This window comes from Anopheles nili, chromosome 3 (genome assembly GCF_943737925.1).
Source record: "Anopheles nili chromosome 3, idAnoNiliSN_F5_01, whole genome shotgun sequence".
Classification (NCBI taxonomy): domain Eukaryota; kingdom Metazoa; phylum Arthropoda; class Insecta; order Diptera; family Culicidae; genus Anopheles; species Anopheles nili.
In genome coordinates this window covers 14,108,671-14,126,705 of record NC_071292.1, presented here as the reverse complement: position 1 = coordinate 14,126,705, position 18,035 = coordinate 14,108,671, and the positions used below count along the sequence as shown (strand labels likewise).

The 18,035-nt window shown below is 46.8% G+C and overlaps 3 protein-coding genes across 3 annotated transcripts; 1 reads left to right on the top strand and 2 right to left on the bottom strand.

Annotated features, from left to right (window-relative positions):
• The first annotated feature begins 302 nt into the window (after nucleotides 1-302).
• On the top strand, nucleotides 303-1,303 carry LOC128722831 (uncharacterized). Its single transcript, XM_053816512.1, has 3 exons — nucleotides 303-342; nucleotides 575-1,090; nucleotides 1,152-1,303. Exons 1-3 carry the CDS (start codon nucleotides 303-305, stop codon nucleotides 1,301-1,303), a joined length of 708 nt encoding a protein of 235 aa, XP_053672487.1.
• Nucleotides 1,304-2,903: 1,600 nt separating this feature from the next.
• LOC128726826 (uncharacterized) lies at nucleotides 2,904-3,861 on the bottom strand. The gene is made up of 3 exons (XM_053820655.1): nucleotides 3,801-3,861; nucleotides 3,239-3,536; nucleotides 2,904-3,093 (listed from the first exon to the last, which is right to left on the bottom strand). The coding sequence occupies exons 1-3, from the start codon at nucleotides 3,859-3,861 to the stop codon at nucleotides 2,904-2,906; spliced, it is 549 nt and encodes a 182-aa protein (XP_053676630.1).
• Nucleotides 3,862-5,153: 1,292 nt separating this feature from the next.
• LOC128723017 (uncharacterized) lies at nucleotides 5,154-11,485 on the bottom strand. Its single transcript, XM_053816719.1, has 4 exons — nucleotides 11,174-11,485; nucleotides 7,763-7,848; nucleotides 7,182-7,308; nucleotides 5,154-7,116 (listed from the first exon to the last, which is right to left on the bottom strand). Exons 1-4 carry the CDS (start codon nucleotides 11,232-11,234, stop codon nucleotides 6,878-6,880), a joined length of 513 nt encoding a protein of 170 aa, XP_053672694.1. The 5' UTR covers nucleotides 11,235-11,485; the 3' UTR covers nucleotides 5,154-6,877.
• Nucleotides 11,486-18,035: the final 6,550 nt, after the last annotated feature.

The window sequence follows — 18,035 nt, the reverse complement described above, 5'->3', positions numbered from 1 at the left end:
TCTTTCTCATGCATCCAAAGCAATCGAAGATAAAGCAATGTTTATGATACTGCCCAGTACATGACCCATTTGAAACAGTCCGTTTGGTTTCATCCTGCAAACAGCATTATCTTTCCGTACGTCATCGATGACACACGCACGCGTATCGGCACGCGCGTGTATGCTTTGTGCTGCGTAATGCTGCACCCCTAGAGAAATCTAAAACAGATAGAAATTCCGGCCGTATCGGAATTCCGATCATTCGTTTAAGAAAAAAAAAACGCAACCCCACCACGGCTACATTTGCATACGGAGCGGGCAAAATGGAGCTGTTGGAAGATAAGATACAGCAGGGTGACTGTGGTAGCTGATTAGGCTGGAAAAACCGGACACATGCTTGAGATTTGAAAGGTGTATATAAAAGTGCGTGCCCCGAAGAAGCCTCATTTAATTTGATAACTTCCGCGAATAAACAATGCGGGGTGGTTTGGTATTTGTTGCATTATTCCTGGCATTAGCATCTTCATACGGTGAGTTTGTGAGGTAAAAGGGCAATTAAACATGACGTGATTATTTAAACGTTTCCATCTTGTAGCGGAAGAAAATGCAATCCGGTGTTATTCGTGTGAAGACTGCACCCAAGAAGAGCCCGTGATCGTGCAGTGCAACACCAAAACCAGGCTTGATTTAAGCGCACTCAGCTTCACCCCAACGTATCCTGTGCTGACGCAGTCCACTCCAGCGTGGGGTGGCAGTCCTTGGGATCCAATATTGACACCACCTCCATTCCCACCGCAGAACGGAGGCAATCAAAACAATCCTTGGGATCCGCTTCTAACGCCTCCACCACTCGTCGGTGGTGGTAACGATGGAGGCGCCTGGTACCCGGGTAATCCAATCCTAACACCACCGCCTTTAAGCGGTGGTGGTGGTGGTAATCAGCTTTATCCTTGGGATCCTTTACTGACTCCTCCACCGTTAGTGGGGGGTAGCACTGTTTGGTACCCGGGGAATCCAATCTTAACGCCTCCACCCTACTACCCATACGGGAAAGCGAAACACGTGCAGGCGGCAGAAAAGCGGTTCGTTTGTGTGACGATTCGTAGCCAGAGTAAGTAAAATCTAACGAGACCTTCTACCACCATCAATTGACTGGATGCATTTGATTTTAGGGAACGACTCAACGAAGGATGTTGTGCATCGTCGGGGTTGTGCAGAAATAGAGGGCTACGCCGTTGGAGTTTGTGAACGGGAACCGGTTCCCTTTGTGGAAGGTGATATTTCAAGTTGCCGTGTTTGTGGACACTCGCTGTGCAATGAATGAATAAATGATGGAAGACTTCCTGCTGCATGCTGTGATTGGATTAGTGGATTACCATGAGTAAAACTGAGGTTTTTCTGAGTAGAAATCGACCAATAAACGGGGATTATTGTTTTTAGGCGTGACATTAGATTTTGACAATAGTTTGCCACTTAAATCTTTAAATTAGTGTTACTTATTTGACATTAATATTTAGACGATCGAGAAACTGAACTCGAAGTGTATTTTTCGCTTACATGCCGGATGCATTGTATTCTTAAAAAGCTGTTGTATATGCGTTGTAATTGCATCACATTGTAAATTGTGATTGCATTACATTGCCTGCATTTTGGCGCCAAAAATATTTGTAGCTTAGCCGGTGAACCTTTAAACCGATTTCAAAATTTTATATCGTTCAGCAAAAATCCATCTATCCATGTTGATGTTCATTTTAATTTTACCCCTTTTCCAGTTTAATACAACAAAAATAGTAAGTCATAAGCCCAACGTGTAGACGTTATATTCAATGTAACAATCGATAATAAAAATTCGTACGAAAAATCATTCTAAATCTTTGTTATTGTCTCTTCAAATTTATATTCAATTACTACAAAATAATTAGTTATTGTTGTTATTGTTATTTATTTAAGGACAACAAAATAATTAGAGCTGTAATAGAAGTGTTCATCACAATCCAAACCCTATCCCCGTGCGTTGTCATGTTCCCATGTTAATTATAACTAAACTGACAATTATCACTTGCGTAAGTGAAACAAAATTGCTTCAAACAGAATATGTTTGACGTAATTGGTGAAATCAGCCAAAAAAACGCGTACAGATGCAAAGCATTACACAAACAGCAGGCGTATCCATCAATTTGCTGGTCCGTTACCGGTACCACGGCCCGGGTAATCTAGTAGGCCTCGCAACCTTTCGTTATCATCATCGATCTATCAACGCTGGTATCGACAGGAGCGTTTGCTTCAGTGGAAAAAAACTAGCTCCCAGCAGAAACACGTTCCGATTTGTCATATGCATGCGTTGAACGCACGTAGTCCAGGTAAATGTCGTTTTTTTCGCCATCGCTAGTGACAAGTGACAAAGTTTCCTTTAGTGTTGATAAAAAATAACAGATCTAATGACTTCCGTATTCTGAATGCCTCAAACTGTCTGCTAACCATATGACACGACACGGCTAATTCCACAGTGCGGTGGGAGAAGTCTTATCAGAACTGATTAGAAATTAGATGGGACCAACCTGTTATATTGTAGCACGGGCCAATTATCAGCAGCCTTTTAAAGTAAGCCTTAGGCTAAGTAGGGCTTAGCGTAATTAGTGCGCCTGATTGCATTCATTAATAGAGTCGTAATTAAATCCCAACACTCTTCTTCATGTTTATATTTATGAGCTTTATTGTGTCGTCAGACCTCCCGTATGTAGATAGCCTAATCTAGTGCCTAGCCGTACGATTTACATTTAAAGCAAGGTATACGTTGTTCCGTATATTGCACACTGGGCGAGCTGATCGGTTCCTCGATCGCAGCACTCGATGAACGCGTCCAGATGTCCCGCATGAGTAAGATGGCGGCCGCGATGGTGGCCGTGTCTTTTTCTGCCTTTTGTCTACTGCCTCAGCACGCTCGAGAGCACCACTGCCAGCAGTAGCGCGATCAGCGATACTTGTAGTCCCGTCGCACTGTTGCATCCGTCCCAATCGCACACCCGGCAGTCATTCGGGACGACGCCGCCATTGATTGACTGGCAGGTGTCACTGTTGGAGCCAAGGAACGACACACATCCGCGCCGGACGTTGCTGTCTAAGTAGAAGGAACAAATGAACCGTTAGACATTGGGGTAAGATCGCAGGTACCTGCTAGCTTCAAAATGGCGGGCGCTTCAAAAGAAAAACGTCCAACATTTCCCTAGCCGTGCATGATCGTTCAAAGGACACTCTGCACTTACTGTGCTCGATCCGGTAGCAGCGATAAGGGTTGGGTGTTTGGCGTTTTCGTCGGCCAGGAAACGGTGGTGGCGTAATAATGGGAGGTGTTGGAGGCTGTTCGGATGACGGGTTCGTAGAAGTTTCCCCTCCCACGCCCGGTGGTGTGAAGGTTGGCGGTGTGAGAACCGTCGTGTCTCCCGGAGGCGGAGACGGCGTTGGTGTCGGATTTTCATCCGGACAGTCACGTAGCTGCGAGGAACCATCGTACGGATCGGGACAGTTATCACACACGTAACATTTCAGCTGCCCGTGTGCTGCGTGAAGGAAGGAAAGAACAGAAACCAGGCACAATTAGGTAACGACACTGGGCAGAATGAACCATTACAAACACACACGCAGAGCTTCCTGCTGCTCAGCGTAGTAGGCCGATCTATTCTATTTTAGGCGATCAATTCAAAATGGCGGTAGCCTGGCAGGAAAATTACGTAGTTCACAAGCACACGTGTAATTTTTTTTTGCATAAGTAAGCATATAAAACGACGTTACAAAGCGCACCTCTCGGTTGTAACGGATCTAACCTTGGTCAACGGAGAGCGCCACCAGCGCCATTAGCCACGTTACCGCCATATTCACTTTCATTCTGGCACTTTAATGGCGTTCCTGCCCGCTGGAATCGCGTCACAATATCACAGGAGAAGTTGTTCGAGCTTGCACCCCACACGGTAGCGACGTTCCACACCAAAAGACCACAACCAGGGCCAACTGATCACTACTGAAAGCGTCCGCCTGGAGGTGGTTGGGTTTTTATACTAGAACCCACCGAATCGGCTGATCCATTATCGCCCTTACGAACGAGTTTGTCCCTTTTTACCGCGTCTCATGTCTATTTCACGGTTCAGGCGAGGCGAATTTGTCGAACCGACCCGCCCACCCCTCTTATCACCGCATACTGGCAAATGGTTTGGTGCCATCGAACCGTTGGCGAGTAGGTTTGAATTTTGCCCTCGGTGGAAAGGGTGTTTACGAAAAGGTAGGTATCATTTTAATGCATTCAGGGGGCACTTATCACCAGGCACGAGGAGTAGCAGGTGTTGCCCCTTTTTAGGGTTAACATCATATCGATTGATGATCATGCGATAAGTTACACTAACTTCAATTCGGCCGTTACGAGCATTTTTTTGGGTTTGTGAAGCCAAAGTGCCCCTTTGGCTTTTTGGGTGGATGTGTGGGTGAGAAGGGGGGAAGGTGGTGATTCGAATTAATCACCGATGCGATGTGTCATATGCTCGAGGCTAACCAATATGAAGTTGTCAAGAAATCTTTTGTATCACACTGTAAGCTCTGTTGAAATGTGTGGGCATATGTTTTCTACTTAAAGGAAGACATGCCTCATTTATGAAATTTAATTTGGAAATTCGCTAAATGTGTTAAATTAATTATGATCGGTTTGATCAAAGCGTTTTTTTACCCTATATAAAACCGACCAAGTTCGAGTACCGCGGACATAACTAAATTACGATACGACGCCACAATGAACCATCAAGCGTGGAAAATAACGGGCACAAGGCTAGGCGGCTAATTTTCCATTCCAAACCGGCCCATTGGTTAACGGCAAGCACTGAATGTGGTAAGCGATAATGGATGACGACAATCGCATTTAATTAACTGCTCGACAAAGGGCCACAACTAGACCCATTCTGACGTCGCTTGCTGGCCATAGAAGCTACAGCACACCTACGCTAAGTTGGTGGTTGGAAAATGGACCTCGATAAGGTGCGTTTTATTATTTAAGGCTGCAAGGTTGAGGCGTATTTTCGTGCATATTTAATGCGTAAATTGTGTTTTATTTCGATATCCCGCCCAAACGAACGAATCGGAATAGTTTTCGAGAGAATAAAAATAAAAAAAAGTACTAACTATGCTTTGGGTTACGGTCATTTATTTCCTTCTGAATCGTGTCGGTGTTATTTGGTTGTTTTTATTTTCTATGCCTTTCTCTCTATTCGTGCACCAGTGCATTGCAGCTTACGGGGTTTTAGTGGGATCTTACTGTGGGTTTCACGCTAGTATCGAGTGCGTATTTCACGCCAGCTTTATAAATACTTTTAGTTTAAAAAAATCTCAACCGTCACATATATGCTGGAAGCTGCATTGCCTGCTCTATCGCAAATGAAAAAGCGATAGAAATAAATCAATATAAAATCAGTACCTTTTTTTAACAATTACGAAAACTTGTTTATATACATTCAAATTTCTCCAATATATCATTCAATGCGTTCGGCTAGAAAACGATGTTCTTAAGCTGTTGTGTGTGTGTTTTTTATCATGGAGTCAAGCGTAAATATCGCTCTAGCTGCACAGCTTTAAGCCACTCCTAATTAAGGGGAACAATGAGAAAACATGCCCATGAGTAAAGCCTTTTTGCCGTTCGTGCTGATGAGTTTTTTTATGCTTATCATCTAGTGCGCTTTCAATTGTAAAAGGCGCCACATACGCCCTCAGGAGAGGGTACATTATTTTGATGGTTCGTGCTGGTGCTATTACGCTGCAAATATTGCGTTTGCTATAGTTGTTATTAATGTTACCGTTGCCATTACGTCAGTGTTTTTTTATAATAATTATTATCATTGTGCGCTGCCGATGGTGAAACAATTCTGCTAACTTTTCAAACTGCGTCTCACGGTCGAATCCCTTTAAGGTAGGGCTATGTCTCATATAAATGAGTCTAACATTTATTGTGCCAACAACATTCGGACCTGCAGAGAGTCGACGTTCTCCTAGACAGGTTTTGTTTTTCTGATACAACTCCACTGATTCGAATTCGCCCGCTGTTGGGAGATCACGTAGGATCAGGTCGAAGCGATTTGTCCTGAATCTTCCGAAAAGCTAGTGATCGCTCGATTTTAGCAAACAAAAATTACTAAAAATATATACTTTTCCAGCAAATTGCGTGAACTAGATTTACGTACTAGATTTTTAGTGCATTATGTAGTTATCAATATCAAATGGTTAGAAGATGTTCAATCGTACGACAATCTTAAATTATGCTTCCCAACAAGTTTTATTTGTTTTTTTTTTTCTCCAATGAAGGCATATGCGTGAATTTGATCTTCGAGTATTTCAATCGGTTTAATCGTTATAAATTATGTGCTCGAATTTGCTTTGAATCGTTTCTGAATGTCTTAGCTTACGTGCCTATCTCGCTAATGAGTAACTATCGGACGTAGTGAATTTTCTTGTGTGGCTACGATTTATTTTAAAGTGATTTTGTTTTTCACTCCCTCTAAATGGAAACTACGTCGCTACGTCGGTTATGATCTTAGCCTTATCTACCCCATCAGCACCAGCATCGCGTTACTCCACAAATACCCATCGTGACTCATGGTTGTTATCATTAATGGCAATTTTCTGTCACCATACCGTACCGTTCGAACGAGCTAAGCCAATCGTTTGTGCCTCAACTCCTGTGACTCATCTCCGTGCCGACAAAACTGGCTGAAGTGAAGCTACTTGTTTGGAACCGGCGCAGTAGCGACCGGATTAGCAGATTCCGCGCGTGCATAAGTGTCCGTTGATTTCGTCTCCAAATCAATCTCGTATGTACAGGTTTGGTGGATGCGCCTAATACTCGGTGCTTCGCTGTGAAGGATTCATTTTACAGGAACAGCCGCCGGGAGGTGAGTCCTGCCAGAGCGAGGGCGGTTCCGGTCAGCAGCCAAAGCGTCGGTCGTCCCATCAGCCTCGGGGCTCCGTTACATCCGTCGTCCTTGCAGGTCGAGCAGTGTTCGATCATGACGCCACGCTGCAATTTCGCCTTGCCGTACGCGATCTGGCATGGATCAGTCTTGCCACCGTCCAGCTGGCAGCCTCGGTACGTCATTGTGTCACCGTTTTCTGGAGTGTGAGCAATTTAACAATTCATATGGGTGCTGTCGGGAAAGCTTTCTGCCATTGCTTACCGTTTGAAGCGACGATCTTCTGGCACACCATCGGGACCGTGATTTCCGTTCCACCGAAGTATTCGATGCGCGTCAGATCCGCCAGCCAGTTACCGGTCGTGGCCGCCATTTTGCTCGGCGTGCAGGTCTGATGAGCGAAGGAGAAATAAACAAAAGGTCAAATGTCAAAGGGTGGGCTATTGCATGGGTTTCTACTGCCTAATAAAGGCTATTCCTAGTAAAGATTGTAAAATAAATCGCGCTGTGTCATTGTGTTTGCATTGAAAAACGGCTCAAGCAATAACTTCCACGCAGTGAGGCATTCTTTAGAGAATAGCTAAAGTACACAGTGCAACGCTTAATGACGCCGCATACTACCGCTTCATATCTGCACGAAGGACGCGCCATATTTAACCTCACTTTGGTGCTGTCAGCCGTTGCTGGCAAACAGCAGGAACGAACGTCAGATCGCGTGGATGACTACACTTGTGGCGGTAAACGTAACCTCTGACCTTCTCCAGTGCAAGATGCGTTCCTTCAACAGTGACAGCTTAATTGAAGATTAATATTAGAGCGCGAACGCTTTCCGCTAGATTGCTTACCTCGGCGACGATGGCGGACTTGGTGTTCAGGTTCAGGCATTCTTCGTTGCTGGTTGAGTCGCAGTTGTAGCATTTGATGCTCAGCCCTGTCCGTCGACGTCAGACAGCAAATCCACCGCGGAAAGGTCAAACAGAAATGACACAAAGAACAGGACAAGGCGTTTAACGAACGGTACTAATTGAAAACAACGTGTGTGTTGGCAAAAAAAAACAAAAAACAAAAGGATATGAATTTTGCCTTGAGTGAAATTAATTGCCCAGCTCATCCTTCGATAGCTGCGCCATCAGCACGAACTTTTCATAACTTGCCCTCAAAAGAGGACGCCCTCAATTTCACACAAGACCATGGGTAGTGTGTGACATTTGCGAATGCAATAAAACTGTTGCTACGTGCCTGCAAATTGCTGTGACCACCGGACGAGCAGACACTGGAAACAATAACATTCCAATTCCGAGGGTTTCGTGATCGTGTCCTAGTGGTTGTGTTTGTCGCACGCGCCCGATTATTTTACCTTCGCCAGGGAGTGTTGTCCCGGTGATGGGGAACCACTTTGCTTTGTTAATAGCGGCACACCCTGCCGGTGGCCCATTAAGCCGTCTCACGGAGTGTCCTTTTCCGACCCCCGACGGTGGTGCAAAGGTGTGAACAAAAAGGCAACGAATTAATGTAGAAATTTTGTTTAACAGCGATGGGGTGTGTTTTCGTTCTTTTTTCCACTCACTAGGTGATTGCTTTTGTGTGGCCACTGCCCCAAAAAGGGAGCGGAAAACTTAAACTCGTCCCTCACTGCACTGAACGGAAACGGTTAGAAAGGGCCCAAAACAGTAGAGTAAAGGAGAGTCTTTCGGTTAATTTGGCGTAGGCAACAAACCCTTCAGTCAGCAGGCTGTGTAACTAATAATAAGAAAAGGTTGCACCCATTGCACTCCGTCTACTTTCACGGCTTTCCGTTGCCAAGGTGGCTCGTAATGCAGCCCTTCCAAGCGGAACACCGGTCTTGATGGAGGCGCCTGGTGTCTGGTAGCCCTAGGCATCTGATGTGCACAATTTCCCCGTGGGCTTACCGTCACGCGGAGGCACATAAATACAAATTAGTTTTTCGCTTCACCTCGCGTACAGGTGCACCCGTGGACGGCGTGTGTAAAGCGGTGTGATGGCGGCTGTTGCGACGGAAAACACATAAAATAGTAACGGCATCTTGAGCCTCCATTCCGGGGGGCTCCATGGTAAGTGCAAACACGGCACACATGGTGGCTGGAAAAGCTTTCTTGCTTGCCTATCTTCTTCTTCTTGTTTTGCCACCTCGTGTAGACACGTTTCTTGCTCGAATACGTGCCACACCACGAGAAGATCGTGAGATCGTGGTTTACCGCCTAAAGCCCGGGGGCACATCTTGCGCACGGAAGAATGGACCCGGCTCGGAGATTAGTTTATGGTAGCTAACCGTTCATTTCGAACGGTTCATTAGTCGACGTTGATGCTGGTTTGAAGCGCTACTCAATTCTCGGAGCCCCCGAGGGTGAGCTTGTGGCCACCATGAATAAGATGGGTTTTTCATTCGCCCATTCGCCCTTCAGCGCCACCGTTTCTGGTCTTCGTTGGTTGTGCATTGAACCGGATAGCCCATTCAGCTAGCCACCTCTCTCTATCTCTCTCTCGCTCTCTCGTTGACTCTCTGACCGTCGGTGTTCACTTGCATTCCATTATCGCTTTAGGGAGGGATGCCGCTGTCTTGCGCCTAATCCAGCCCAATCAAATGATGGCACGTACAGAAATGCTCATCAAAAAAGGGAAACCTTCGTACCGGTCGCCTCGGGGCTATGGTCGGTTGGAATTCCAAGAAATATCCGGGTGTGATGCGGGATTTATTATCAGTGGTGGTGTTTTTTTTTCTTGTTCCGCCGCTGATTCTTCTCCAGTGTTCAGCGTCTTTTCTGCCGCATTTTCCCACGCGGATTTTGAAATTATGATGCCGGTGTGGAATGCGAATAGCGATCCGATGGCATGGGGGTGGAATTCTCAACGGAATTCAAGAGCTTGTCTGCACCGCAGAGCCGGTGCTGCAGTTTGCTGCCAATTTTAGACTTGGATGAGCAGTGAGATATGGTGCGAGTGATGATCCGAATCTTCCCCAGATTTACTTAGAGTTCGAGTTTTTTTTTTACAAAACAAAGTTTGAATTTAAGCACCTTTTTAGGTGTACCATTGAGAAGGTATGAGTGTATTATTCATCCAATTTATTTTGGTTTTACCATTTCAACGCTAAAAATAATCTAGGTTGCATTTTTCAGCTTTGATCTTAGAAATGTGTCTAATTATTTTCATTTTTGTTACGTTTTTTAAAAACGACTATAGACATTAACAGTTAAAAATTTAAATGGTACGTGTTTATTTCGCTTCTGCTGCAATTCAATTTCGCACTTCTCCGAGATGTAACACACTCGTCGTGCTAAAGCTGAAACCACCCGACCGCATCCAATCCCAAACACGTACGTCGGTGACATCAAAGGTGGTGTTTTAAAAACCCACGCACGCGAACACCGTACCATTGCAGCTGAGTAGTCCGTGCGTGAACTGGGCTAAAGAAAATGCGCCTAATGGCCTCGCTTCCAGGTCTCCCCAGTGCCCGTCAATCCGCGATTTATGGATCGACTCACCGAGGCGGCTTTTGTTCGCCTCCGTCGGGCTTCAGGGCTTGGGCCATCGTATAAGTCACCCCGAGAAATGTGTGCCCTTCGAGCCGAGTCCTTACGCTTGGGGAGCTCATTTTTCACCACTTTCATCGCTCGTTATTGCACGCATCTCGATCTCGAAACCGAAATGAATTGTGACAGGTGCGTCCGCTGCACGGATCGATGTATCTTTTGCGGAGAAAATCCATCCCTCTGCTGATTTCCACCGTGACGCTCGGAGGAAAACAAACGGTCGCTTTCTTCATGTGTGTGACGCGTTCCCGACACCCACAGTGGAAGTTCCTTGGGGTGACAAAAATATCTCCACGATCCCAAAAATAACAACAGACTCGCGAATCTACCGACGGTACGCGTGTGAGGGTGCGCTTTAAATGTACCACCCCCCAAAACACCGACGGATCAAAACGCTGACAAACACGACAAACGGCATGTGCCGACGGCACGCAAGGGACGCGTTGTTTATCGGCATTTAAATCACGTGGACGGTGCGTCGGAATCTGCAAGAGACGCGAATAAATTTCGTGCCCGTAATGACCTCTGAGCTGCTGCATTCATTCTGCTTGGGCCAATTCCGTAGCACGAAGACGGCAGGGAAAATGCACAAAAATAAGATCAAATAACACGCCCGTTCATGTCCGTTTTGCCCAACACACGCTACACACCGACGTGTGTCACACGTACAAGGCTCTTTGCGTTTTCACCCCACGAGCTACCTACCAGCCTGCATCGATGCGGCGATCACACAAATTTGCATAAAAATCGAATAGAATTTGCTCATTTTGCTGGCCTGCTTGGATCCGAGGCTGAGGGCTGAAGGCGAGTTTTCAGCTGCAAATATCGCTGGCTCCGGTTCCACTTCCGGTTCCGGGTTTTGCTGGAGACTCGCCGGCGTCGGTCGGCGTTGGTTCACTTTTATTCTATTCCCTTATTCGAACTCCTTCCGAATGCCGGGGGTCGATGATATTTTCACTAGACACCGTTGCTGGTTCCGGAGGACAAAACGGGTTGGACCGTTTGTTTTACGATACGCTTTCACTGTGAATTGCACGGTGCACAGGGAACAAAGTGAAAAATGATCGCGAGTATTAATGTGTTGCAAAAACTCACTAAAATGCTTATAAGAACAAAGATCACTTAAATTTTAATATCACGAGTTAGTTTGACTAAGTTGAACTAATAAAATAGTTTAATACATCATTTTTGCACACCGCCCACGTTTCTGTTATACGAAAACTTTAATTTTAAGAAGCAAGATAAATGATCACGTTTGGGAAAAAATAAATCCACTCTAAAAATCCTTCTTATAAACTGTTTTAACACGATCACCAGGACATTCCGGAATTTAGGATTAACTTTTATCGCAATTCCACCTCCACTTGCTCTCATTTATCTGATCGTTTATTGATCGCCAAACTTATCGTTCTTTCTCTGCAAACGTGACACAACTGTCCATTTTCACCTCGTGATCAATCAGGCAACATCAGAAAATCCTCACACCGACAAACACCCCCAAAAACGCATTACCTGTACGTTCGCGTGGAACAAAACACGACCAACAATACCAGCGAGTGCCTCAGATTAGCAGATTACCGTCGACAGATTGGCACGACCCACGGGCTCCAGACCGTCGTTTTGTAAAAGTGACCCCCAGGAGACGATAGCAAGAAACACTGACCCGAGACCCGACAGCGGAAGAAGAGTATAGGGAAAGGGAGAAGAGAAAGAAAACCGTCTAATCCACGTAACCGCGTGATCCGTTCCACGCGTTGTGACGCCACCGAGCGACCGTTGCTGACTGGACCGGGTGGCCGAATCGGTGCGCTTTTCCGCGCACTAGAACCATCCCAAGACGGCACGACGCGCGTCCGTTTTTCCGACCGTTTTTCACTTCGGGCAGCCGAAACGAGCCCCGAAGAAAGTGTGTGTATATGAGCGCTCTCCCGCGAAGAGGAACACGCCAGTACACATCCTCCTTCCCAAAAGCAAACATCGAGTAGGGAGGGAAATAACCCCGAATGCCTCTCGGTGGGTGGGTTTTTCGTTTTTTGAAGATTTTCCCACGCGTGCATTTGTGCTCTTTCTCGCTCGCTCATTTTAAACACTCATGCCGCATCCCGAGATGATCTGCAGCATGATAGCGTGCGCGCTGTTCGATACTCGACCGATCTGTTTCGACCGCAACCCGGTGGGAAAATGGGAAAACTTAACCCCAAAATGGGTCCCAGAGCAAATTTGAAACGCTCACCGGTCGAATGCAAGCAAACCGGCGGGTGCACCGTGAGCAAAGCCGACCCATTAAGCTTCCCTTTATATCGGTTTCTGGCCCTTCGGTGCTCCTTTTTATAATGAGCCGCAGGAATTATGGAATTATTGGTCGAAAATATAAATATAAATAATCCCCCGGGAGCCTCCCCGGTTGCTTCGATCGAGAGCGAGCAAAACGAGAAAGCAACCGCACGTATCGGAACGTCTCGCTTCGTCCAAGTAGGCCGCGTTCACTCGTTATTTTCTCCCCTTTTTTAGAAAACGGGGTGAGTGCCAGGGTAGTTTGAAATTGTCTTATAATCGGATTGCCCGTTCAAATAAACTATATTCGAACGTTCTCATGAAGGGAATGAGAAGCAAAAAAAATGAAAGTAAAAAAAAATAAGGGATAAATAACCATAACGAGTCGGGAGTTTTCGTTACTCCCCCAGCTCTCCGTTTGGGAGATTTAAAATTTTGTTTCCTCTTCGAAGGATCGAAAACGAAACAAACATCCCTGTCCCGCTCGTAGCCGTAGCGTGTCGCGTTTCCTTGCGAGACGATGCGCGAGTTTGTTTTCCTATTTTCCAGCCGGGAAATTTATAGCAAATGGATTGCTTTTTAATTTGAAACGCCACGTTCCTGCCCTGCCGGCGCACCCGAGCGGAGTTAATCCGAACGAGAAGGATACGCCGGCCACCAGCAACGGGACGAACGGACGTTACGTAACGCGCCTATATCGTGTGCCTGCCAAAGGGATGGTTTTTTTTCTTTCGATTTCGGAACGAGAAACTGTTTCGTTTGGGGCTTTCCTTTCCCATTGCGTTGCTGCTCCTTAACGCGACGACATAGAGATGATGGGACTGATTTACGGCCACGCGGAGGAATGCCAGGGACGAGCCAAATGGTTGTAAAACAGCATGTTCTCTCGTGCTGTGGAGAGGGATGAGCTTCGGTTGCACTTGGCGCTCTGGGCGCATCGGTTTCGTCTGATGTTTATCGCAGGCCTGCGGCGGCTCAAGCAGCCACTTCTACCGACGGCGATCAACAGCTTAAGAGGGCCGGAAGTGGAGTGGGCCGTGTAGGGCCCCTCGAGGGGCACGTGGTGCTCTTTAGCAGTGATTTAAGGATTACTTTCCCGGCTGATAAATAATATTTTGTAACAAGCAGTATTGGATAAAATGTGATTTCATTGTTGAGGTAGCTGTATTTTGAAAATAAATCGTTTAAAAATATCTTTGTCATTGGTATTTTTATTTTTTAAGGCTTAACGGCCTTCACGATTATTAAACATGTGCTTTAAATTAATATTCAGATAAGTTACAGCCACAAAGTCCAAACATGTTACAGAAAACTATGTTATTGTCTTATATGTTAAATAAAAACAATGTCGTCTTGCTCATGCTTTAATTAACACAAAAAAATAATGCGAACATCCACGTTACCTTCTTAAAGCTGCTCGAGATCTGCTAAGAAACACATGCGACCTGCGAACGGGTCGCTTTATCCCGGCGCCATCGCCATCTGGCTGCGTTCTTTCCAATCAGTTGCATGAAACATGCTCGTTAAAATAACCACACAAATATCAATCGACCGCTCTCGGACGGGGCCACCGGCACCGACCGATAGCACCGATACGCCACAAAAGGGTTCTCGGCCCCTTACGCGCACATCCCTTTCGGTTCCCTTGCCATCGTCCGATTGCGGTTTGATTGCAGAAAAACGGCATTCGAGTCCGTTCGCTGGCTCCCTTGCGGGTCGGTGTCCGATCGAGGCACGCGTTCACCATTGACACACCCAGTTTCCCTTTCCCGGCAGATGAGGCGCCATTAATGCCACACACACACACGCACAAACTCGAGCGAGTCGCATGGGAAAATAGGCGGAAATAATATCGCTAACACCGTACGCGACCATGACAATCCGGCGTAGGAACGTGCGTTGGCGTTTCCTCCCCGTGCATTTCGTTAGCAGGAAGGTCCCAGGGGTGGGGCATGCAGAGTTCCGGTGGGGGGGGGGTTGGTGGCCGATCATCCTGTATTTTCTTTCACCGGTGGAACCAACCGTGAGGCGTACGGAAGGAGGGAGTCAGGAAATCCAAATCGAGCGTATCCCACCAGGTTCGCTCAATCAAAGTCAATGGGTGACTCGGGCGAGATTTATGATTTTAATCACCTGATTGCGCGCCCGTGCCGATGGGGATGGGGGTGAGCGGTACGGTAAAGGGCCAACCCCTTACACCCTACTGTTAGCATTAACGCGTGACAAATGGGTGGAAGCATGTACGCCCCACGGCGTTTTGGGAGAGCGTGCTAAATTTTAGGGGCATTAAAAATAACCGCTGCTTTATGCGTAGGGAAAAGGATGTGTTTTTTTTTCTCTCCAAAATTAGGTCAAAAATAAGGTGCGCCTGAATAGGAGCTAAATTAATTATGCTTTATTCAGGATAGATGCATTTTTTGTCAATCCAACACGTCACAGATTAATCCAACTCAACAGTTAAAGCATACATCAAGAGCCTTTTATCTAGTTCCTCAAAATAGCTGAATCATGCTTTGAATATAGAAGTGTTAAGTAAAATCGCTTTGCATAAATTCTAAGAAATATAAAACGTGAATAAGCTTGCCCATTTTCGCGTTTTGTTATTCACATGTCCACCTACCATTGTTCGGGTATTCTTCCTCTAACGTAGCGTCGCTTATCAAAAAAAGCATAATCTTACTATTGACAGTGGGGAAAACAATGATAGAAAAAAAACACCCAACCATTGCTGCTCCATTCCAGTAATCATTTCCAATCCATGAGTCAACTGCACTTGCCAGCCCGTGCAACACAATGTACGCTTGCAATCAATTGACTCCGTCCGGGAAACATTGATCGATTTGGTGCCTAAAAGCGACGCCAGCCACCCTAACCCTAACCCCAAACCCACCACTAAAACAAACCCCCAAAACGAACCACCCTCTCGGGTTGCGTAATGCACGGCCACCATGGCCACCATCGGCTAATCATGCCGTCATCGGTTTTTGCGAAAGTGCTGCAATTTCCCAACCATCGGCCACCGGCACGGCATGGAAAACTTGGCAAAAACTTCCTTCTCGGTCGCCCGCTGTGTTGCCTCTTCTTTTTTCTCTCGAGTTTTCCAACCCCATACCACGTTGTTGGAAGGGGCATTAGATTGATTTGTGGACAGCGAAAGCACGCAGCCCTTTGCTTGAGTTCGGTGGTCGGTTTACCGGTACGTTAAAGCCTTCGTTCGTATTTTAATACGCGTGGCGTATGGCTCCGTGGGTGGTGAGGCAGCCAGGAATCAATCTTTCCCGACCAGATTTCCCACAACACCCCACGCCACTCAGACGTACTCGGCCTATAAATAGAACCATTTCCCTTGACATCTATACGGACTGCTAATATCGCGGTATTACACATTTCCACACGGTTTACAATCCTTGGTTCGCGAGTATCGGCTCGCGTGACCAGGAAGAATTTACCGCGGCACCTCGAGGAGCCCTTAGTCCTCCCTTATTCTACGCGAGGTCAACAGACCAGAACGAGCCCGAGCACGTCCCTTAGCGTCCCATTTCTGTCACCGATTGGTGCTCGATTAGCGCGGGCGAAAGTTTTTCGTTTTCGGGAAACAGGACTCACAGCACACCGCACGTTAGTCACGCGGATGTTAACGGAGCGCGCGGATTTGACCTATTTTGCGTTCCCTGCCGAGTGTCCTTGAGGGACAAACGGGGCATTGGCCACCGGGGCGTGCCCCCGTCCAGGACGTGATTTATGCGGCTCGCCGATGCGATCGCGTCCGAAATTGAATAATCACTGTCTTATTAGGCGCTTGGTGGCGATTTGCGATTGCCGTAGTTCCCGGGCTGTGTGGGTGGGCGTTTTTTTCCACTCCAACTGCGCAGAAAGATGCTCATGAATATGGAAGAGCCGGCGGACGAGAGAAGTAGGCCATGATTCACTGTGAAACGCTATGGCACGGGCGGTTGTACGCATCGTTGCGGGAAGGTTGCTCCAAACACGGTGAGATTACAATAATTTAATCCATTATCAGGGAGCCCTTTTTCTTGTGGACGACGTTGAAACAATAGGATGCTTCCTTTCTCTATATTGATACCAATTTGCTTGCAGCAATTTATTACGCACCAAACGGAAAACTCGCCGGCGGAGTGTGGTTGAACATCACCAACCGACCCAACCTGGCTGTAATGGAAATTCGGTAACTCCGGAGCCGCACAATAATCACGCATCCCACCCGATCGGACCGGATAACATCAAACGCAATCGATCGCCATCGTTAACGAAGCAGTGCCCAAAGTTTGCGAGCTCGCAGCTCGCGGTGTTGGTTTTCTTTTCGCACTCACTGCTCCCTCCAAAAGCCGGGATGTAAATCTCATAAATATCCGTGGGGCGGTGTAAATTGATACCCGCCCGGATGATAAATAACGCAAACCGCCCCAAATGCCCGCCTTTTCCCGTTAGCGCTTCCCCATTAGCTGGGGAAAATTTGCAAACGCTTCCGAACCGGCGCCGTTTGCGATGAAACATATAATAACCGTTACGGCACATGGGGGGGGTTCGGTGGTTTGGGTTGGAAAATCCAATGTATTACCGGTGGGTGGAGTTAAATGACGGTGGAAAATGAACGAAGGAAAAAAGCATCATTCGCTAATGATGCGGCATTTCGCGGAATGCCTGCAATCACTGGTTCCGTAAATGATCCTTTAAAAATTTCCACCAAGTAATGGAAGAGAGAGAAAAAAAAAGGCATCCCACGGATGCACAATGCACTTCCTGCACTGCTGTAGCGGGTGTTCATCGTTCTCGCGTGAAGGAAGCCGAAAAATACGATGCCAAAATTGCAAATTGAGACCCTTTTGCTCGAGCCCTCGTCGAATGTCGAAAATTCAATTTTCGTACGATGCAAATTTCAGACCCGCACCCGCTCTACGGCCATTCCCGCGGTCACCATTGCTGTGGGATATCTGTGCCCGTTGGAAGCAAACAATTCCGAGGAACGAAGAGTTTGGTTCGTATGCGGTGGGGGCGTTTTCCTTCCCGTGGCTTTCCCAGTTCTCTCCATCGCATCAATCAGGCCTGCCAATCGGTGGTTGGCGAAATTCGCGAACGGTTCACTTCGAAGGTTCCTTTTGCGCAGTGGGACGGGAATCGATAAAATGCGCGCTGTACTTCCCGGAAAAATTCCCGCTGTGTAAAGGAACCACATTCCCGACTGACGGGTCGCAGAGAAGTTGCAGGAAGGAAGAAAAAAGGCATGCAAGCTTCCTATACGGCTTGCTGCATCTCGCCATCCCATTAGCTTTCG